At 43.1% G+C, this 24,037-nt stretch overlaps 1 protein-coding gene across 2 annotated transcripts in view; it reads right to left on the bottom strand.

Moving 5' to 3' along the window:
* Positions 1-24,037, bottom strand: part of TMEM267 (transmembrane protein 267) — a 30,072-nt gene that overhangs the window by 5,721 nt on the left and 314 nt on the right. Inside the window, exons 1-3 of one of the 2 annotated variants that reach the window (XM_019532022.1) lie at positions 23,800-24,020; positions 19,261-19,374; positions 13,034-13,424 (exon numbers count right to left, since the gene is read on the bottom strand). In XM_019532022.1, coding sequence (XP_019387567.1) covers positions 13,034-13,357 — 324 coding nt within the window. In that variant the 5' untranslated portion in view covers positions 13,358-13,424; positions 19,261-19,374; positions 23,800-24,020. Of the gene's footprint in view, positions 1-13,033; positions 13,425-19,260; positions 19,375-23,799; positions 24,021-24,037 lie in introns of those variants that run through there. The other variant, XM_019532024.1, reaches the window with a different exon arrangement.

Genomic DNA, 24,037 nt, shown 5'->3' on the forward strand with positions numbered 1-24,037 from the left:
GGAGGGGAATGTTGAACTGGTGATAGAATGTAGCTGACAAAATGCAGACAGGTTACCTGGGGAGTTGGAGATTAGGCAGGTTATAATATACCATATATATCCAATGTCTATATTTAATCCATGATTTTTTGTATCCAGTAGATTTATGAAGTGAAATGTGTAGGCGATCACCACCTGCAAACCTAATAACCCCCTGGGCCCTGCTGGTGTGTCACCATGGTGAAGTGACCCCTGCCTACTCGGCAGGGGTGGTGGCATGGAGTTGTGCCCCTTGCTGCTGCCAGGCGGGCAGGGGGTGCTTCGTCATAGCAGCGTGAAGCTCCCAGTGGCAGCAATGAGCTTCCCCACCTAGCATCACTCTGCCCTGCTGTGCTGGGTCTTGTCTGCTGGGCTGCAGAGGCCCAGGGAGAGGGCAGGAAGAACGAGTCCACAACTGGCAGCCCACATCTGCTCCGACCCCACCCCACCCAAGACCAACAGGCTCCGATCCGGCTGTGCCTCCCATGGGGGGGAAGAGAAGCCAAGATCCGTGCTCTGCCGCAGCTGCTGCCTTCCATGGGCAGCAGCCAGGGTTTGGGTGCTGCTGTGGAGGGCATGGATGGGGCTGTGGACCCAGGCCCCTGGCTCCATAACTCTGGCAGATGGGGGGCCCCTCCAGCAGGGCTGGGGTGGCAATGGGCTGTGGATAGGGAGTGAGGGGCAATGGCATCAACAGGGCTGTTCAGTGCCACAAAGCAGGGAGGCGGGGGAGGCAGCCACAGCTGGACCTGTGTCCTGATGAGCTAAGGTGGCAGGGGAAGCTCTGGTTTTCTATGATAAAAAGCCCAAAAATCAAATGCCAAAATTGACAGATATTTAGAATTTATTTTATCTTAGCAATTGAGACATTGGTAGGCTTCCAAATGGCTTTAAAATTGTAAAAATACCAAAAAAAATTGTGTTTAACACACACACACACACACACACATACAGTGGCATTTCATTTTAATCAAGGAAATACACAGATTTTTGGGGTTTTAATCAGAGAATTTGCGAGGGGTTTTTGCTTAAATCAGAGAATCTGCAATTTTTAAACAGAGAAAACCAGGATATGTGTTCATAACCTTCTCCAGAGTGATCAGAACAGCCTGAAGTAACACCATCTCTGGCAGTAGTACCAGGACCTCCTGACAGGCTGGTAATTGGTCTGAGAAGCAGAATCAAATTCTGATGAAGGACTACAGTAAACACCACAACTGCAGTCAGGCTCATTAGAACAGATACATAAGCAGCTGCTTGCCCAGCTAGACATTCACTGGACTGACATGCAGTACCATTAGCACATAAACATATGAGGCACTTTCACAAAGGTTAAGCATATGCACCAGTTGTCTACCTCTTCTACATGGGGCTAGAAAAGGCATCTGCTAATGGTCCAAGCACCAAGCCACTCCAGCTACTACTACTGAGCAGTTATAGGATGCAACTGCTATTATGGCATCTGAAACCACAAAGACTCTAGAGAAGCCTGCTTAGGATGCTGCTTTTGTGGATGTCTTAAGAGGATCTCGCTCTGTTGACCCACAGATATCCTCACAGCAGAGAGCACTGAGGTGCAAGGCATCCACCCCCAAGTATTACCCATGATGTTTGCTGTTGTTCTGAAAGAAATCTGTGTGTAGGGAGGGGAGGGATTTCACAGTATATGGTTAATTAGAACAAAAACTGGGAAGACTTCTGGCTTCTTCAGGATGCAAATGGCTTCGGTGTCATGTAGATGCCATGCAAGCTGTTCACGCAGCCATGTGCTGTACATTAACAGTTAGCCATGAGCTTGCCATGAAGGTCCTTAAAAGAAAAAATTAAAAAATTCCTAGCCAAGCAGTAGAAACTTTGCAGGATCACTACAGTGATTCTATTCGCCATCAGTGACACAATTTCCACCATTCTGCCAGAAAAAGATGTAAATTTCTTTTTCCAAAAAAACATTTACAATTGGCATAAACAAAGTGCTTATGGGTCAAAGTTCAATGAAGAGTTTCACCACAGCCTATGAAGTATCTAGATTTTTTTGTTGAACAAAAGTTGCTGTTTTGGAGAGTCAGCTAATGCCCATAAAACCTACAGTAGTTAATTTCTGCAGAAGCCGTCCTAGGGCTGAGGTAGGTGTGTGCTTTATTTTGGCAGAACTCCCATTGACCGGTCACAGTTTCTGGAGCGATAAATCAATGAAGCCCTCAGACACAAAGTCCAAGCAGTTCTTTCCCCTGTAAAAGTTCAGCAACTGAACTTTTCAGGGCAGAGGTGAAAGGGGGAGGGGATCATTCAAAAGTCACAGTGAAGTTTACCCACTCCTGGGAGGCAAGGTAAATTTTTCATGCAGCAAAAATTCTAGCTAGTTAACTGGGTTAATGTCTATGGCAAATCTTGCTAGACTCACAAGTCCCTATCACCCCAGAAAAATTACGTACTGTGTATTTACTAGTCTCTCAAAAGCACCTGCACATATTTTGGAGAGACGTCCCTTCCTTCCATTCAGTGACTTCCAAAATGCTTAGGTTTCTGATAGGTCTCTGAAAGACAGATAAATATCTGGTTGGTAAAATGGGCTCTTTAACCTACTCCTCCCATACCATGCTATTAACAGGCAAGTCTGCTGGTCAGCAGGCATGAGAAACTGTCTCTAGGTCAGCACCCCCCACCAGGAAGTATGAGATGCACACCACTTCCCTAACCTATTCACAATGGCAAGGAAGACTAATGATCCAAGAGTCTCTCAATATCTCAGCACTGACGCCAACAGTTATTGCTTCACAAGCACAGAGGAACATAGCTTTGTTCACAACCCCCAAATTCTCAGCAAGACTCCAAGACCTCTTGAAGTCCCCGCTCTTTCAGAGCAATGAACTGCAGACGGAGCAGATGGCAGACTTCCTGGGAAGACCTTCTCACCTAACAACTGTACTGTGCTGCATTACATGGTCAAGAGGCAGGAAGAGAAAAAAAAAAACAAAGAGGAAATACTGGCAGTAGATATCACTATCACTGAAAAGACTTGCATTCTCTTTCTGAACCTTTGTTTTCCTCTGAAGGTGCACTCATTAGTTTGTACTTTGCTCTGTTTTTAGATTTCACTACAAGTGAGTGGATAGCAGGTATGATTTCCTTTACTTTTTACACTGTAAACTGATTTCTCATGAGGCAGTCCCGATTGTCTCAGGCTTTGAGACTTGCATCAAAACAGGAGCAGCACACCACTTCACACATGCAGCCCTTCTAAGCTGCATTGCTTCTGCCCTGTCAGTATGTGCCCAGGGAGAACATAGAACCTCAGAGGCTTATCCCTGGAATGAACCATAATTAAGTTAAACAAGAGCAAGCCACAATTAACTTTGGCCTCATAGAGACATTTTCTCCTGGAAGAGTGGCTGCTCCCCCAGGAGAAATAATGAGCGCACAGATGTTCAGGCTTTTTCTACTAGGGTAAAAATGGCCACTCCAGGAGAAAAATAATCTGGGAACAACCAGGGTTAAGTCATTCACAGAATAGTTTTCTCCTGGGACAGCAAGTGTCTGTACATGCTATGGCTTCTCTTAAAGAACAATTCTCCAGCTTCTCCCCCTCTTGCCCAGGGAGACGGTGTCACTTGCCAGACTCTGCTACTCCAGAACACTCCCGCTCTACATCCTCCACACTGTGCTGTAGGGAACACAGACTGACCACAGGCAGTCTAGGTCAACTAATCAAGGCTGGCCTATGTACTACTGTGACCTGTCACCAGGCAGACTAAGGAAGCCTGCAGACTAGAGCATGCTGAGATGTGTGCACAGTGTCAGCTGTACAGTGTCAGCAATGCAAGTCTCCACCTGGGGGGCCTCAGCATCAAATTATCGGTATATGCAGCTCTGGATAAGTTTCTCTACCTGGAGAGCAAGTCTGTGAGAACTCTCTCAGGATATCTGAATGTGTACATGCAGGATTAGGCTACATACAGATGTTCAGTTTTTACAGGAGAGAAGCACTGTTCTCCAAGGAGAAACCAAAAGTGTACAGACATTCAGACTTTTTCTCCCAGAGTAAAAATGGCTTTTTCTCCCAGAGTAAAAAATGGCTTAAGAAAGATAACTTGGAATAACCAGGGTTAAGTTGCTCCCAGGAGAGATTCTTTTGGGAGACTGAATGACTATATGCTTTTCCCCAGTTTCACTCAGTAGGAGTGGAGCCAGGAGAAAGGCTAGGGACTCCAGTCTCAGGAAAACAAGGGGAAGCTAGCCAGTGGGGAATCAGGCTCAGGGAGGCTCACCATGGAGTCATGGGACAAAAACCCCTGCCCATTTTCCTGCCACGTAGAAATGAATGTCTTTATGTGGCCATAAAGGCATACTACAATGTTTATCTGGCATTCTTCACAGGTACCACCTTGAATCAGTACAACTCTCTGTAGGATCCCAGGAAAAAAGCCTCTCTCAGGGGAGAAATGCAACTTCTATTTACAGCTCATACCACAGGCCTACCAAAACTTATGCCTCTCTGATCAGCTATTCTTTAGGTGCTACCCTGCCCTGTCTTCTGCCTTATTGCAGACAAACACAGCTATCCACCTCTCTTTATTAAACTAAATTACATAAATAACTGATCAAGTGTGGTCAGACATGCTACCAAGAACAATGAACCAGTGTCTCTTACACAAACATCAAATAGGGAAACCCAAGAAAACCAAAGGTAAACCAGCCACACTGCTAAGTAAATCAAACAAAATAAGCTGTCCCAAACTAACAAGAACCTGCAAAACACAATTTAGCAGGTGATTACTCATGAGTAGGGATCTACTTAAATTGCACAGAAAGGAAGTTAAAATCACAGACTGCTCGTGTTATCCGGTGCCATTTTCATGGTTTTTTTGCAGTGAGCTCTCCACCATTGTTAACTGACTGAGGGGCCCCAGCAACCCCGCCCCTCACCACTGATGGACTGAAAGCTGCCTTTCATATGACCCTACCCCTTGCCACTAATTGGTGGAGGGGCTGGCCTGCACAAAAGGCTGCCCTCTCACACAATCAGTGGTAAAGGAAGGAAGGGGCAGCCACCACCTTGACCGCTTCCCTTTGTGCCAGTGGCTTCCCCCTCTTCTCACCCCCCAGCAAGCTGTGAGGCTGGGCAAAAGGGGAGTCAGGATTTTATTTATAGTAAGTCCCGTTCCCCTCTCCCCTCCACGATTCTGTGCAACATTGCAGGGAAAGCAAGTTCACATTGATCATGGAAACCACTTTTTGCAGTTTCTGCAAAAAATCACAAGTTGCGTAGACCCCTACTCATATGAAATGCCCCCTATAGCTTGAAAGTGAGCACATTTTGAATTCATAATTTCCCTAGACCCCTTCAAACTAGGGGCAGACATTGCTTACTGGAGTACCTGCCGGAAGTGGAGACTGCCTACAGGGTCTATCACTATTCAAGTTCTAATCCATACAAAAAGACTTGCCTCTAGGTTTAAGATGCAAGGTTCAGAAGACAACAGTAATATAAAGAGCATTTTTGGACACTAACATTAAATAATGTTAGAGGCACATATCTTGCCTTCAAGCCTTCTTAGCGTGCACACTACCACTGTGCTGTAACTGTTAAAAGTAAATGGAAGTGCTTTGTTGCTCCATGCTTTCAAGGAATGACTTCATAAGCCATGTGATGACAGGATGGTCAGGTCTCCCCCTGCCAAAAAAGGTGGACACGTGTACCCTACTGATGACCACATCATTAGAAAGAATCTAAAAGATCTTCTCATGTGTCATCCACCGGGGAACACTTCCTACGCTTAAATGCAAGAACCTTGCCTGCATGATCCAAACTTGCAGAACACTGTGGTTTACATATTCACTGGCTCCTCCAGGAGGGCTAACTATGAGCACATGTGCCATCAACGGCTCTACAGTTTGGTAACCTTTCTGAAAGCTATTACTTCAAGCACATCCCTGAAACCTTAACCTGTAAGTAAACAACTTGCATTAATAGGACTAGAGCCTGACAGATTGCTTATCGATACCAAATATTTAACCACAGACATGTAGCATTCTGGAAGGCTAGTTTCCAGACAGCAATAGCAAACTGCTTCTAGATCAGTACAGGCTCTCTCTATTGTGTCTTCTGACACTGAAGCACTGGCAGCTTCTTCATACAGAGCCATGAAGTTCTGCTTGTTCATGAGGAAATTCTGGAGAGACTTCATTATCCTATGTCTGTCAAAGTATATGATCCCATCAGGCTGTGCCTATTACACTCCAGAAGTGTACTATATACTTGGAGCTTGTATCATGTGGGGCAAAGCATGCATCACGGGAGCTAACCCTGCCATGTATGCCTCCATATATACTCTCATTTATTGCTTACCACCACCGAAGCCCTCTAACCTTGTGAATCCTCAGGGGCCTTCAGAACCACTCTTTGTGCCTGAGCACTTCAGTCTCTATCACAAGGAGTTCCCCACTAAATCCATGGTTATTTCACACCCCTGCAAATATGTTTTGCTGAGCAGCATGAAAGACCAACAAAACTACATTTAACAGCAGACACTCCTCAGAGCCATGCATCATAGTGAGATCAGTCACACAGAAAAGGTGTAGCCACCACCATGCTCTGGGAGTTGCTTCTCTTTGGTGTGTCAGATCTCACTGAGACACAGCTTTGAGGAGTGGAAGTTTTCCAACATCCCGGGCACTGGTTTTGTTATTAAGACCAAGATTGTTATTTAGATGCTGGAATATCCAGTTGGTATCAATGAACATCTCATGATCCATCATCTTCAACCAGACAACATGCAGGAGTCATCAGTTCATAAGCCCCAAACCCTGATGCAGATAACGAAACAAAAGAATTTGATTCTAAACTTGACCAAGTCCTGTCATCTGTCCCCAAAGAAGATAAGATAACTTTTCTTGGCAATTAAATGTTAAAGTGGCCATGGAATGGAACATTTAGAAAAGAAAGGATGGGGAAAAGTCAATTCAAATAGAGTTCTTCTCCTGAGCAAATATTTAGAACATGATCTCATCATCATAAGCTTATTCTGTCAAAGCAACAAATAGAACACATCACGGTACAGCCACTCGAAACACTGGTACCTAAGTCATAATGTTTGCCCAGGACTGTTGCGATGTCTGTATCACCAGAGCTATGGCCAGTGCAGATGACTGCTGGTTACATCATTGTTTAATATGCTCTGTCACATCTATTTGTAGCACTCTAAAAAGACATAAGCAAAAGAAGGAACCAAGGAAGAAGTTCAATATTGAGTCCTTGAAAGACCCTGCTATAAGTGATTCTCTCAAGCAGTGCCTCACTGAGAAACTCTTCAAACTCCCTGATAATCCTGACGACGTTAAATCACCGAGGGAGCCTCAAGAAAAGTATTCATGAAACATATGAAGAATCTCTAGGCTTCACCACAAAGAAACACTAGAACTGATTTGATGAGAACAACAGGGACATTCAAGCTGTTGTGGGCAGAAAAAGGAGAGTCTTCAAAGCTTGGTAGAAAGACATCAACTCCAAAAAGAAGCAAGACACTTATTGCCACATTAAAGCCAGAACCCAGAGGAAAGCTAGAGAGAGTGAAGAACATGTGGTAGGAGGACAAAGCAAAAAAGAGATTCATTAGTTTGCAGACAGCCACAGCTCATTTAAAGCTATCTATGGGGCAACAACACAACAAGCCATCCCTCTGAAGCCCGAGGTTAGAACAACACTCTTTAAAAATAACTCCACCTTCAACAAAGTGGAAGATGCACTTTCAAGAACTCATGAACTGAGATTATAATGTTGAAGACAATACCATTGAAACCATTAAGGACTATGGTGCAGATCCACCAACTCATCAAGAGGCCTTGAAAGCCACTAAGCTGATAAAGAACAACAAAGCGTGTGGTCCTGATGGAATACCAGCTGAATTTTATCAGCAAGGTAGAAAAAAGCTCTCTCACCAACTACACATCATTATTATGAAAATCTGGAAACATGAAAAGATTCTCAGTGACTTGAGAGATGACAGAATCATTACCATATTCAAGAAAGGAGATAGGTTGGATTGCAGCATTTATTGTGGTACTGCACTCATGTCCATAGCTGGGAAGATTCTCACCTGCATTCTCCTCAGTAGACTATTTTTCCTTACTGAGAAAATTCTCCCTGAATCTCAATTTGATTTCAGCTCACTTAGAGGTAGCAACAAGATAGAATCTAGTATAGACAGCTGCAGAAGTGCTGTGAACAACATAGATCTTTACATGGCTTTCATTGACCTGACTAAGGCCTAAGATTCAATCAACAGAGAGACCTCATGGAAGATCCTGATGCCATGTGGATGCTTGCCAAAATTTGTTACCAATATCAGCTTTCTTCATGATAATATGATAGCAAGAATCCTAATTCTTGCTTGGAAATGGACCTCTTCACTATTCCATCCAGAGTCTAGTAAGGATATGTGATTGCACCAACATTCTTTTCAACCTATTGCAGCTATTCTGGATCTCAGTGCTGACAGACTTCCATCCACAGTCAACATCTGGTATTACATGGATGGGAGTCTCTTTACCATCAACTGGTTATGTTCCAGATCCAAGATAACCAACACCTCCAGTACTGATCTCCAATATGCTGATGATTGTGTCATATATGCCCATTCAACTGAAAAACTCCAGGTAACTCCTGATTGCTTCTGTGAAGCATATGAAATGCCTGGACTCACCATCAACTTCAAGAAAACCAAGATACTTTACCAACCCACCCTAAACCAACTAGTTGCTCATCCATAAAATTACAGTTAGAGAGCAATCTGTGGAGAATACTGAGTATTTCCCCCACCTGAGTAGCTACCTTTCCCAAAAAGTACAACAAAGTATTAATACTTTTGAACAAACTTGCCTTACTGTGGAGGCAGACACACATAAGGAAAGAGGTATGACCCTACATCACCAGAACCTACTCCTTCCTCCTTTGCCACATCTGCAATTGAACATGCAGATCTTGGATTGACCTCTGACTTACCACAGACTTCCCCATTTACTGGAAAACTGTACACTTTGTATCAAGGGACTGCCAATGCTGCTGACACAGCAGGTTGTACTTGCTTCCATCCATAAGCCCAGTGAGGAGAGGAAAGTTGTCCATGAACCAATTCCCAGAAGGGCTGTGTTTGGTATGGAGCAAGGGAATCTAAGATGCATCAGCGAGTTCTGAGCAACACAATAAGAATGAACCTGTGGGTGGCAGAAGGATGGGACACACAATGTGGTCTTACCACTAGGCACCTGCATATCATATTAATCTATTAAACCATGTAACTTTTTCATGTTACCGATGTTTAGCTCATTGCATTGAGTTACAGGGAGCATGAATGTGCCACATAGAACAAATGTCTACAACAGGCATATTTAGAATTTATCATTATCAGACATTTTAGGTGTTTCCACTGGTTCAATTTCCAGGAATACACCATTCTCTCTTTGACTTCAGCAAGTATAGGACTGGTTTCAAAAAGCTGATGGTGAAGAAAGGAATGAATGACATGACAACTGTTACAGGATGTTGTTCCATCCTTCTTTCTTGGAAGTATTTTTCAATATTCAAATCTAAAGGTGAACAGTCTCAGTATAGTTCATCTGGAATTGTTCTCATCATACTACAATCTCTTCTTAAACATGCTTGTTTTTAGTAACTGTTGATATAAAGGAAGCAGAACCAGTGTTAGGAAGTGAAACATACTGCTGTAACTGAATGGAAATTAATAACTGTTTAGTACACAAATTCTAATAATAAAATGCTTTTGTTAAAAATAACTAAAACATGATCATTCATAAAAGTAAATTCTAGAAGAGTACTATATTGTGAACTGGAATGACAGAGCGAAAGGTTCACAAATCAAAGTGATTTTGACAAACTGGAGAGATGGATGGTTTAAAATGAACACAAAAATTCAATAGTGGAAATTCAAGAAAGGAAGGAATGAAGATCCAGGGAACTACAGGCCAATCAGTTAGATCTCAATCTCTGGAAATATCTTGGAAAAAAATCAAAGAAACCAGCAACAAGCTAATGGAAGGCAACATTCTGAGAGCCAACATGGCTTCATTGCAGGTAGGTCTTTCCAAACCAACCTGATTTCCTTCTATGACCAGATAATGCATCACCTTGACGAAGGAGAAGAGGTTGATGTCATATATTCAGGTTTCAAAAAAGCCTTTGACTTGGTCTCCCCTGATGTCCTCATGGTAAAATTGGGGAACTGCAGCCTCGACAACCTTATGGTCCAATGGCTGGGGAACTGGCTCCACGGTCAGACCCAGAGAGTCATAGTCGATGGAACCAAGTCAACATAGAGCATAGTGACCAGTGGCACCCCCCAGGGCTCAGTACTCAGACTAGTATTCTTTAATATAACATAATTATCTGGATATGGATGTTAGAAGTGGACTGGTTAAATTCGTGGATGACACCAAGTTATGGGGAAGTGCAGTCACTCTAGAGCAGTGGTCTCCAAACTTTTTTGATCACGCACCCCTATCAGTAAAAAAATTTTTGAGCATGCACCCCCAATATATGTATATTTATATAAATATAAATAGAAGTTCCAATATTTTCTTCCCGCACCCCAATGGATCATCTTGCGCACCCCACTTTGGAGAACACTGCTCTAGAGGATAGGCTGGCAATTCAGGCTGACCTGGACATGCTTTCAAGGTGTGCAAATCAAAACTTGATGACATTCAACAGGGAGAAATGCAAGGTGCTGCATCTCAGGAGAAAAAACCCACAGCATACTTATAGGTTTGGCAGCGCTATGCTCACTAGCACCATAACTGAAAGAGACTTGGGGGGTCACAACTGACCTGAAGATGAACATGACCTCTCAATGTGATACCACAGCCAGCAAAGCAAATACAACTCTGGCTTTCATCTACCAATGCATCTCAAGCAAGACCCAAGAAGTCATCCTGGCCACCAGTCACTCAGCCTTGGTGAGGCTGCAGCTGGAGTACTGCATCCAATTCCGGGCTTCACACTTTAGAAAGGATGTGGAGAAACTTGAGAGTCCAGAGGAGAGCCACGCACATGATTAGAGGTCAAGAGAACAGGCCTTATGAGGAGAGGCTGAGAGGCATGGGACTCTTTAGCCTAGAGAAGCAGTCTCAGGGGTGACTTGGTTGCAGTCTATAAGTATATAAGGGGTGTGGCATCAGGAACTGGGAGAACATCTGTTCACCTGGGCACCCTAAGGAAAAACAAGGTCTAACGGTCGCAAACTGCTGGAAGACTGTTTTAGACTAAACATAAAGAAAAACTTCTTTACTATCCGAGTCTCCAGAGTCTGGAATAAACTCTCCCCGGAAGTGGTGCAAACACCTACTCTGGATACCTGTAAGAAATGCCTGGATGCTTATCTTGCTGGGGTAATCTGACTCCAGCTGACTTCCTGCCCCTTAGGCAGGTGGCTAGACCCAATCCTGCAAGGTCCCTTCCAGCCCTAATGTTTATGAAACAGAGTTCAGTACAAAATGCTACACTTAGAAAAATTAAATATTCAAATAAATGGGGAATAGCTGATTAAGCAGCAGTACAGTCATAATGGATCATAAATAAAAGTATGTAAAAAAAAAAGATGTTAAAGAAAAGACTTTTTAATTCACTAATAGGAGTGGCATATATAAGCCACAAATGGTAACTGTTCTCTACTTGGCATTTGTGACACTACAGATGGCATACTGCGCCCAGTTCTGGGCATCACACTTAAAATACTACAAACTGAAAAAAAAGTAAAGACCAAGAGGAATGATGGGGGTTAGAAAATGTGACCTATGCAAAAAGACAGAAGGAAGTGAAGGATTATTCAGACAACAAAAAACAACTGCTGAAAAAAATGACAGTATTCTAATATACTAAGAAATCAGGTTAATTTGCAACAAAGATTTAGTTTGGATATTTGGTGTGGGGGAGTATCTAACTGCAAAAGTGCTAAACACAGTAGTGCAGGCTCTTTACAAGCCTTGTGGATTTTTTTTTAAGAATGAGTTGGTGATTCTCTCTGAACCTGGAGGGCTGTACTCTATGATCTCTTGTGGGGCATTCAAGCAATATCTGGTTAGGATTCCATGACAGTACAATCTTGAGTAAATATATGTAAATACATGTCCTGCTACATTGCCACTGGTGAAGTTTGCCATCTGCTGGTGATAGTTAGGAAAAATAAGACTGTTTTTAAAACCTAATTATAACAATTAGTATTTAAATGATACATGTATACTTAGCTGATTTTTAAAATAAATGAAATTATACTAGCAAGTATTCATTAAAATGTAGTTTATGTAATGAAGTTCAGTTGAAAATAGTCTGATATTGACAGAAAAATTCCCTGACAATTTGTGATTTTTATAATGACATTTAAAAATGACCATTTAAAAATAGCTTCTATTCTTGATTGTAATGTCAAAACATCCCTTTAAAAAAAGGGGGGGGGGAATTAATTATATCAAAAATGTTGTCAAGTGCTTGAAATAACTGGAAAAAAAAAATCAGAATTTCTCTTTCCAATCTCTCATTTACAGCAACAACAGATATTGCTGTTAACAGTAGATGAAAACATTTTCAAGCAGAAGTACAAGCTTTAAATCTCAGCTACAAATAACAGTAGTTCTTATGCATAGCATCTTCTACAAATCAGGCCTAGTTATTTTTTCAGCACTCAAGCATTTGGCATGATTCTCTCTCTTAGTTTTAATTAGTGTCATACACAGAATGCTGATATCTAGTTCTCCTTGGGCTAAGTTCTATGAAGAACTCTGCCTTGACAAGCAGTCTTGCAAAAAGAGTACTATTTATTGTATGTACCTGCTCCTTCACTGTATCAGTGTCATATTTCTTTCTTTTATTAATCAAAAGAAAAAAATGACCAAGGTTCAAACCCTGCACAACCAACCATCACAGAGAAATACTCAAACTAATAGTTAAGTAAACGGTTATGAATTAATACTCAAGAAAAAAAAAAGAAATTTGATGTATTTTGCTTACCTTGAGTGAGAGAGAGCCAGCTAGAAAAAAGTGATCCACATCAATGACAGAAGAGAGGAAACCAGCTAAAGTGACTTCAGTAAAATCACTTTTCTTCCTGAGTCCAATCACTATTGCCCAGGACCACATACCCACCACACCATGCGCTGCATTATCAGACAGGGCTCGGAGCCAGTCATTTTGCTGAATATAAGAAAACTGCTGAAGTCGGTCTGCTATAAAACAGAAAAACCCTAGTCCTAGACTGGAAATAACTGAGGCTGTGCTGAAAGTTTGAAGAAGAGCATGGGCCTTTTCAGTCTCAGATGCCATAGCATGTAACATGTCACCACCGTACACAAAATGTCATCAGGATTTCCATAGGGCATCGTCTTTTAAATCTTCAGTCATACTGTAAATTGTCAGAGAAAAAAATCTTAATGAAGAAGTGTATTAGGTAGCACTAAATATTTCTTATTCCCAACGGTCTGTGATAAAACATTCTAATAGTAAATTCACTGTTTGAAAGTTAACTTACTCTAAAAACTTGAAATACAATTAACACAATTCACTGAGTCAAACATTATGCATAGCACAAAAAATTGATTCAGAGCCATAATCTCAAAATAACTAGATTAGTATATTGTAATGCTATTACTCCATCTTTTGAACTCTCTAATTTCATTAAAAAGAGTCTCTGATAATTATATCTGAAATTACATTTGATCATATCTCAAGACTCCCTCACATGATAAAGCCAGGATTTAATTACATTACTTAATTACATTAATTACCTAACACTGAAGCAAAGCTGTTTCCAATTCTGCCTAGCTGGCTCGATTTTCAAAACCTCAGTTTGTCATTCTCTGAATTTTACTGTGATCTTTGATTACTCTTTCCCCATTAGAAGTTTTCTTTGTGTGCAATCAGAGTATTATTTCATATCCTGCAATTGATAAACCTATAATCTCACACACACTTTACTGAACAGCTCTTACTTTGTTTATGCTGAAGAAATTGAGACTTTCACAAAGTGTTCAGATAGAGGACTATCTTGCAATAATTAGGAAAGGAAGGAAAATGAAGACAGTAATCTTCACACAAGGACAACTGAACAGAACTTTAATTCTTTCAGAGCAAATCTAAATATGCTGTTCCTTAACTAAATACTCAGGAGAAATCTTCTACTGTTGTTTCTAGGACACTCCTCTCTATCAATTGTCACTTTTTTAACACTAATAGACAAGCAAATGGATGAGCAGAGAAATAACACTCAAAAATCAACCTTTTGCACTCAACTTTGGGATAAAAAAATTCACCAAAATAAGGGAATCATACTATTACTGACAAAGGAAGTGTTTAAGAAATGGAAAATATTTATTATTTTATTTATGCACTGTAATTTTAAAGGTCTCAAATGTCAGTGCACTGAACCTTGAGAATAACTAAATCTCCTTAGTAACTGTTTACTATAACATCTCAAAACACAAAGAATGAATCACTTTCAAAGTAGTTATTGCAAGGATGCATTAAAACTCAAATACTAGCTACTCTTGAAGACTGGTCTCCATGGGTAGACTGTATTTTGAAAAGAGTTAAAAAAATCTACAAGGCTGTGAAATAACAGAAGAGACCAGAAGCAGCTAGCAGGCAGCAAAGTTGCCTTAAGAAATGAGAGGCGCACCAATACATTGGTCCAATATCGGATTGGCACTGATATAAAGAAAATTGTCTGTATGGCCAACAACTTGACTGACAAATGGCCTGCGCATGCACGCAGTTGCAAAGCAGTACATAGGCGGCGCAGCAGCTTGGAGAGCTGCGTGCAGCTGGTAAGTCTGGTGTGGTGGAAGAGGAAGGGGGAAGGGAGGGAATGGGTGTTGGGGGCAGATCAAGGCCACTGCATTGAGGGAAGGAATGGGGCGGGACAGAGCTGTGACTCATCTGGGGAGGGGAGGGACAGTGGCTCCTGCTGCTGTGCACTGCTTATTCAGGAGCCTCTCATCTGGCAGCTCATCCAGCAGCTCCAGCCGCTTGTCTAGGAGGGCATGGGTGAGGACACGATGTTGGCACCGAGATCTGCACAGGTCAGGACTAGGGCTACGTGGGGCTCTTCCTGATGGGAGCTCGGCCAGGCTGCATTTGGGACAGGTGATAGCAGTGCTTGGGGGGGGGGGAGGTTGGGGGAACTACGGCAAATTTTGGGGTGGTTGCAGCTCCCCCTGCCCAATATCCCTCTCCTAGCACTGTTGCCACCTGCCCCAAGCATGGCCTGGCTTGGCCTGGCCTGGCCCAGTCCCCGCTGGAAGAAGCCCAGTGTAGCCTGCAGCAGCAGCAGCTCGCCCCATACAGATCCAGGGGCACACGCTCCCCACCCTGTCCCGTGCCCTCCCAGGGTGTGCACAGCCTCTGCACCAGCCCCAGTTCCTCCTTCACTGCAGAGGTCTTGATTTGCCCCCCTCCCTCCCCACTTCCATCACAGCAGACTTACCACCCAGACACTGCTCTTCAAGCTGCTGGGATGATATCAGAAATCAAATCAGTATCAGCTGATACACCTCCTTAAAAATTGGCTATTGGGTACTGGCCCCAAAAATCTCTATTGGTGCACCCCTATAAGAAAGGTTAGCCTGATTAGTGAAACATCAAGACCACTAAAAAGGAGAGTTTATTGTTAACACCTCCGAAATAAAGAACAAGCCATTAAGTCAACTGGCTCCTTCAACTGTCGGAACAGTAATGAAACATCTGCTGCTTTGTGGAGCAAGAATCAAGGCAATATGCTTCTATCCTGGGCAGAAAGTCAGGTTTCCCACTTAATACATGCGCTCCAATTTTGGGGGGGCTGATTTTTGGGGGAAAGGTAAGTGTTAACTCTGAGAAAATATGGTATTTGGAGAATCTTCTGCCTCATGTAAATGGTAGAATTCTGTCTTTTCCTTAGTTCTATGCATATTAAGGATAGAACTGAAGAGCAGTTTCTCTCAATTCAATGCATCTGACTGTTACACTGCAGTTTTTTTTTTAAAACCTGTAAGAGTAGCTTAGTTTGGATTCTAAAGCATGTATTCTTTTTTAAATTCACTCTTCACGTTTGCCATTTCCTTGTTTTCTTGAATATTTCTTACTATTTTAAGTATACTCTGGCTTACTGTAGTGTTATCCATGAATGCGTCGTGTCCTGACCTGCTAGCACTGCTTTTTAAAGCAAAAAAGTTCATTGAAGCATTTATTTGAAAAAGAAAAAAGAAACACTGAATAATACATGGCACTTTGCATAAAAATGAGAAAAAGTATGTCAAGTTTAGAGACCATTAACCATGAGTGTTCAGAATCAGGTGGACACGAACCATTTTCTGCAGTTCTGCAGGCTTTACACTTTTTCTTAAGATTATTCAGAAACATACTGCATTTTATAGAATTAAACTCCAATCTTAGAAACAACTGATCCCAAACATCTAATGAACCATTTTCTTGCCAATTCGACAGTAGCTTTTTTACAAAGCAGTTGTCACTGCACAGGAGAAAGAAAGAGCTGAGAAACAGCTAAAAAGACCACATTTACATGATTTTCATATCAGACTGGATGTTTATATCAATTCATAATATGTCCTCAATATGACTTGCATTTGGGAATAGTGGCTGACAGTAAGGGCAGGTCTACAGTGTTTTTGTGCCAAGTCCCAGAGCACTGCCAGGAAGTATCTCAAACCCATCTCCTCTTCTCCTTAAGCCAAGCCCTAGAAAATTAGGTAAAGCAGTTTCTCTAACACAGCTCTGAGTGTCTACCAATAAGCATGCTTGAGACAGAGAGCCTGAGAACAGCCCTGGGTGTGTATTATGCACTACCCTAAAGCAGGTACATTACTTAATTTCCTGGATTTGGCAGGAATGAGGTGAGGAAGCAGGACATACTAGGTGGTATACTGTTTCCATGCTCAGTACCAAGTCACTGCAGAGAAGTCCAAACACAATGGGAGCCAAATTTACCAGGGGGGGTAAACAGATGAATCATTGGCCACATAGAGACATTCAGTTTCTCCTGGGAGAGTGTAGCACAGTTGCATCCCCAGGGGTGGCTGTAAGCTCCTGGAGGCTCCAAAAATTTCCTTTTTTGCCCTGATCACTCTGGGAACAGTCTCCCCACTTCACTCACACATCATACTTTCATATTTTTTTTGGTTATAAAAGCTGCCCCAGGGCTTCCCAGACCTGGTCTTGTGCTAATAACCACCTGGTGGCTGTGGTGGGTCTTTGCCTTATGGGCTAACTACATGCCTCCATACCTTCCTTACACCATGCCTCACAGATGGTATCATTGTGGACATTCTCTTTTCACATGCCTACATACATACACACACACACACACACACAGTTCTCCCCGGGGCCCTCAGACCTCTTGGTCTCTCACACAGGCCCCTTCTGGGCCCTCAGACCACTCGGTCTCTCTCATGGTCCCACTCAAGTCTCGAGGCTGCTCAGTCCCTCACTCAGCCATTCCCTGGGCTGCCACTCTCTCAGTCCCTTGCTCAACTTCCCCCTGGGCTGCCAGATCGCAGATTTGTCCTACCCTGGGGTTTGTTCCTGGTGGCACTTTCTAGGGACTGCTCTGCCACAAACAGCCCCACTACTGTGACCCTAAACCCCAGTAGGGTGCAGTTTTTGGTTATACTTAGGACCAGCTTAGGTCCTAGCCTCCATCTCCAGAGTCATGCTACTCCTGTCCAACAACCCTAGCTACAAACTCCTTGGCCCCTTTCCAATGTCAACCCCTTCATACTCCCTTGACCCCGGCTCTCTCCCTTTCTCAGCTCCTGGTCTCACTGGCTCTCATGCAGTCCCCTTCCAGGCTCAGCTCTCTCTCCTCCTTCCAGGCTACCTCTGGCCCTGACTCTCCTATCACCGGTTCTCCTGGTCTCAGTGCTGTCTCAGACCCTCTTCTACATCCAACAGCCCTGTTCCATCCATCGTCATCAGGGCCTCAATTTCTCCAACCCCTTCCTCTGGTTGTGGCCACACCTGTACCTTTGGCCTCTCCTAGGCCCTGGCCCCACCTTGGGCCAGCTGAGAACTCTAGGCCCTTTTCTGGCTTCCACTGAGACCACCTCTGGCCTTTAGCCCCTCACCCCGGCCCCGCTAGCAGGCCAGCAAGATTCTAGTGGCGTCAGTTCTCCAGCCTACCAGTCCAAAGTCACTCACAAGTCCATTCTTATGTACTGAACCCCTTGATCTGCACTCTTCCCAGGCCTCACAATAGGTCTTATACTCTGAGCCCTTCACTCTGGACTCACCTGGGCCCTAGCCTGGGTGCCTAGGAACCTCCTCCAGACCCTTAGTTCCTACCCAGACCTCTGGACTGCTTCAGGTGTTATCCTCCATACTGACCTTCTGGAATTGCAGCCACCCTGCTGAGACATTCTCTCAGGAGGCTCCCAGATGTTCCTGTTGGGCATCTCAGGGCCTGGGCTTATACCTGCTCTAAGCCCAGTACTCCTCCAGAGTCAGATGACTCCCTACTGAGTCAGGTGAGCCCTCTATCAGGTTGAGCCTCACCTGCCAGATTCTTAGATCAGCTGACTACCCATTAGCACTGGCCCACACCTGCTTCTCAGGCTGCCTGACCTGTTAAAGTAGCAGGCACCCCAACTGCCCTACCACAGAGAGTTGCTGCACGTCCCAGTATAAACCACAAGAGGACACATATTGTTCCAGGAAAAAAATAACCCAGGAACAACCAGGGTTCAATTGCTTCTGGAAGAGTTTCTCCTAGGACAGCGAATAGCAGTGCACACTTCCTTCTGAAAGAAGCCACAGCACAGTTTGGCAGCATCCCAGGGCACTCTGCTTCCCCCCACAGCCAGGACAATGTGTATCGCTTGGGTTGCACTCTACTGCTTCAGTCAAGCAGGGAGCAGAACTTGCCTCCTTCACTAGCTCCACATTGTGCTGCACGGAGACACAAGCTGACTGAGCAGTTTGGGTCAGCCAATCAGGACTGCTACTATCTGTCTTGGGCTAGATTGAGGAAGTCTGCAGAGCACACCAAAATGTGTGCACAGGGGCCCCCTGGCTGTGTAGCCTCAGCTCTGCAAGGTCTTCCCTCTTCAAGGGCTCAGAATTCAAATCTCTTTTCAGGCATCTCTGGATGAGTTTTTCTACCAGGAAAACAAGCCCAGGAGAATTTTTCCAGATCATTTCAATGAGTGTATGCAGCCTTTGTTTACTTCATTGGAATTGCACACACTTACTCCAGTAGAAAGTCTGGCCTCCACTCCACAGCTTACTGCATCTGCACCTGCTTGAACTCAGTCCAGTCAAATTCCAGGCAATGTATGTCAGACCACAGACAACTTGTCTTGGACCTGAATAAATCAAACCAAGGAACAGTAAGCAGCTACAAAACACAAAACTGTTATAAATCCCCCCTCCAGAAACATATAAGCAAAAGATACAAGACCAAACAGGGAAGGAATTGACATCCTCAGCTCCTTAACGTATAGTCAATTAGTTCTCTGACAAATATTATAGCCAAATAGGAAGTAACATCACTTTGACCAGAGAAGAACTGTGAAAGATTCTGAAGAACAGCAGAAGCAGCAGCAGCAGCAACTCAGCTAATGGCATAGGATCCCCCAAAAAGGTACCTAATGCAACTGAAACAGGGGAATCCATCCAACAAAAAACATGGGAACCCATTTATAATTAGCAAGACATCATATCACAAAGTGTGATCGCAAATTACTGCTCCAACAGGAAGTCAGACTACATACAAGAAAAATGCAAAAATTAAAGAGAAAAAGATAATTTAAAGATAAACTGGTTTTGATACATATTAAAAAGTTCAACATAAGAACACCTACTGATCAAGAAGGCTAAGTCTTCAAAAAATACATTAAGACCTATTTTTAGCGAGCCAAATCCCAAAACTGTACACAAAAGCAAGCAGTCAACCTAAGCCTCAAATCTATTATAAATATCCACTAAAATCTATCCATTCCAGCCTCAAAGCAACACAGGAAAAACAAACATACAAACACAACCCCCCACTCCAGCCTAAAACCAGCAAGCAAAGTGACCTCCGGACGCTAAGAGCCTCCTTGTCCATAGCATATATAACACAACATTCAATTCAACACAATAACCGCAATACTATGGCACATTCTTGAATTCTTGAACAGTACTAACAATCCACTAATTTCCCCAATATGAAGAAACAAAAATATTCATGATTCAAGCTGCTACAGAGATATCTGAAGTTCCAGAATCAGTGAATAATGCCACAGGAAACTTTCACCTTTATAGCGTGCAAGCTTATTAACACATTAAAACACAAAATGAGGGGGGAAAGAACATATGCTGCTTTTATAATAAAGCTTTTCTTTTAAAGTATGAGAGTTGATATGAAGCCCTGAATTTAATCGGGTATCAAACAGAATTACCATATTTACCTGAATATAGGCTGACCTGGCATTTAAGATGACTCCCCAATAATTAGATTCTATACATGGAAATTTTATAAATGTATTATACTGCAGGAGGTGGGGGAAGAAATGGGGCAGGTAGTGGGGGGTATGTTATGGTGCAGACAATGGGCTGCAGTAGTGGTGAGTGGTGGTGAAGAAGCAGTAGAGGGCAAGTGGTAGGGCAGGCAGTATAGCGCAGTAAGGGGGCAGGCAGTGGAGGGAACAGTGGAGCACAGGCGGTGAGGGAAAGCAGTGCGGAGGCATGGGCATGGGTAGTGAGAAGTGTAGGCAGCTTGCCTCCTGCCCCCCACTTACCCCTCCCCATTGTGGCTGCCCCAGTCCCCTTTCTCCTCCATATCACTTCTTCCCCCACAGCCCAAGGGCCCTGCCCCCCATGCCTTCTTTTCCCCCCACCCCATCTTACCTTTGTTTCTTGTTGGTAGGTTCTGTCCCTGCTGCAGCCCGGGGCATTGAGCGTTGCTCCAGCCTGGCCTCACAACAGTGGCTCGGAGCCAGCACTGCTGCTACAAGGCTGAGGCTGGAGCATGTGCTCCCTGCTCCAGCCCGCAGTAAGGACAGAGCCTGCTGGGTATACAGCAAAGGGGGAGAAGAGGCACAGGGGGACAGGTAGCTGTTGTGGATCTGGCCCCAACCGTGGTGTGGGGTTGGAGCCACTGCAGCTACCCACCCAACTCTAAGATGTGGGGCTTCTCCCCCCATGTTGTATGTGGAGGAGAAACCTCCTCTTCTAATCAAGTAAATACAGTAGTATACAGGGATCTGACATGATTAAAGTGTAACAATCCAACTGCAAAACATGAAAAAATGGCATTAAGCAAGGATGAATGTAGCCTCAGACCTACTCTAATCAATTTACAGCCACTCTATTAGACCAGGCCACCCTTGCAAGGTTATCACCAACTAAGATAAAAATAACTGCTATACCTACAGAAGCAGGTCACATTTCACTCACACCACCTCCAGGCAAGCAGAGTTGCTAGAAATACATTGAAAGTTGTACTTTTTACACATCAACATGAAGAAGGCAAAAATCCCATGATCCTTTAAAAAAGCTCCATGTACACTTTCATTTTCGACAGAGCAACCAGGAACCATATTTTAGCCTCACAATAAGTGAGTTTCAGACTGAATATTAAATATTTTGAAAGTGTTTTCATTTTTTCTTTTCCACAGAGAACCCCCCAAAACAGACTACTGCTTTAAGTATTAATTCATTCCACTCTACAGAAGAGAAATCTGACCCGCATTTACAATAACAGATGCAACAAAAGAACAAAATCCACCAGATATTCTACAATTGAAGATCCTTAAATAAGTACAGGTACTCTTCACTTAATGTTGTCCCGGTTAACGTTGTTTCATTATGATGCTGCTGATCTATTAGAGAACATACTCGCTTAAAGTCACACAACATTCGGTTATAATGTTTGGCTGCCACCTGCTAGTAGGCAACTACTGTGACGTAACATTCACTTAACATCATTTTGCTTAAAATTGCATTTTTCAAGAACGTAGCTACAACATTAAGTGAAGAGTAGCTGTATTATATACACAAAGGTATTCCTAAAAATAGCTGCGGAATATACAGAAATAAACTCCCCAAAATACATTTCAGAACTAAGATTTGTCCAACTGATATGCAAAAGAAAATAATCCTCTGGTTTCATGTCAACCTCATTGTGCGTCCTCTCTACCGAAGTGCTAGAAAATCCTACTTCATGTTATGGGAATATCAAACAGAAGTAAGGAGGTGATACTATGTCTGCAAATGGCATTGGTGAGACTACTAGAAACATCAAGTTATGCGCACATAAAAAAAGATATTATTTCAAAGTGGAGAAGGTTCAGTGAAGGCCTTCAAGAATGATAAGTGACCTGAAGAATATGCCTTACAGTGATAGACTTAAGGGATTTTAGCCTAGTTAGTGTATTAAGGACAGGGTTTAGGCCTGCCTTTCATTTAAAATATTGCTGGTATAATAACCTTGGTTAAGTTACAGTATTTATAGCTTTTCTACACTAGCAAAAACCTACTATAAAAATCAAGATCAGCAAGACTGCAAGAATCACAACTGCAAAACCCTGAAAGAAAAGCCCCTAAAATCACTGACTGGTTTTAAAAAAAGTTTGTGAAATGTTAGTCATAGAAAAGGCATCCTATCATTTCAGTTATACAAGGGACAAGGAAAAGAGGTGCTTACTAAGAAATGTGGTGGAAACTCTTGGAATGTGCTAAAAAGAATCTTTTCCTACTTTGAAACCAGAAAGTTTAAGAAACTCTTTTGAATGCTGAAGGAAAGTGCAAGTTCTTACTGGGCTAACACTTAAGACCTAACTTGGAATAAATTTAAAATTTAAAAACAGAGATGACTAGAAGTTAGCGAGATTCAGATCATGCAGAACTCTGAGGAAAAGGGGGGGGGTTGAATTATCATACAGCAATGAAGACATGCAAAAGCTGAACAGTGACTGAAACAAAGGAAGCGTCAGGGATTGAAAGACGAAGAAAAGTACACAAGCACTCCTGTGGACACTGACTTCGGCTAAGGGAGCACTAATGATGGCAGGCAAACATCTGTCTTCATGCATATTTTAGGGCAGCAGTTACCAATCTGTGGTACACGTTAACAGATTTATTATGATTACTTTATATGACAAAAATTTGTATTGTTTTAAAATGGTGGTGTGCAATCGGTCAGAGTGTGGGAACCACTGTTTTTGGGGATTGGATGAATCTTTAAATGTTAAATTTATTTGATAAATTAGGTTTATTAATAAAATTAAAAAACAAAAAAGGTCAGCAGAACACGTTTTTGTTGATAAAGATTTAGAAAGCAGGGATAAGCCATACAAGCAGATGCATTTTGGCAGTATATCTAGTAACAAAAAGGGTACCTCGATCCATGGCTAGAAATGCATATGTAGCAAATGATACCTGACCCTAGAAGACTCTTTAAATCAGCACACAAGGACATAAGGAAACCTATTGGGTGATAATGGAAATTAGATAAATTTGAACTGGGAACTGACTGTTGGGACAGACTGCTGAGGCAGGTAGTAAATTCCTTTGTTTTACATCAACGTGGAGTATCTTTCTCTCTAAAAGATGTGCTCCTGCTCAGTAAGGTATTAGGTTCTAAAACACATGAAAACTAACAAGTGAAAACAGCAGAGTCTGTTTGATGCTCCAAGTCACCACAGATACTGGTCCCTTCCAGCCTTATAAAGACACCTTGAAAATTATAAAAATAACGGCGCTACCAAAAAAAAAAGGGCGCAAATACAATGAAGCGGAAACGCAACCTGAACCAACCTTGCCGAGGTCACTTCCCACACCAGCATGGCCGCAACCCACAGCCCATCCATCCCAGCTGCTCGCCCTTCCCAGTCCGCTCCCGCGACACGAGCCTCCACCCGCGCGCGTCGGGCGCAGCCCCCAGGACACGCGGAGGCTGCAAACGGAGACCCCACTTCGGGAATGGAGACGCTGGAGAAAGACGTGGCCGTCACCCAGCAGGAGCCCCGCGTCCCGACAAGCGAC

The sequence above is a fragment of the Crocodylus porosus genome, unplaced genomic scaffold (assembly GCF_001723895.1).
Source record: "Crocodylus porosus isolate Cpor-Errol unplaced genomic scaffold, CroPor_comp1, whole genome shotgun sequence".
Lineage (NCBI taxonomy): Eukaryota > Metazoa > Chordata > Crocodylia > Crocodylidae > Crocodylus > Crocodylus porosus.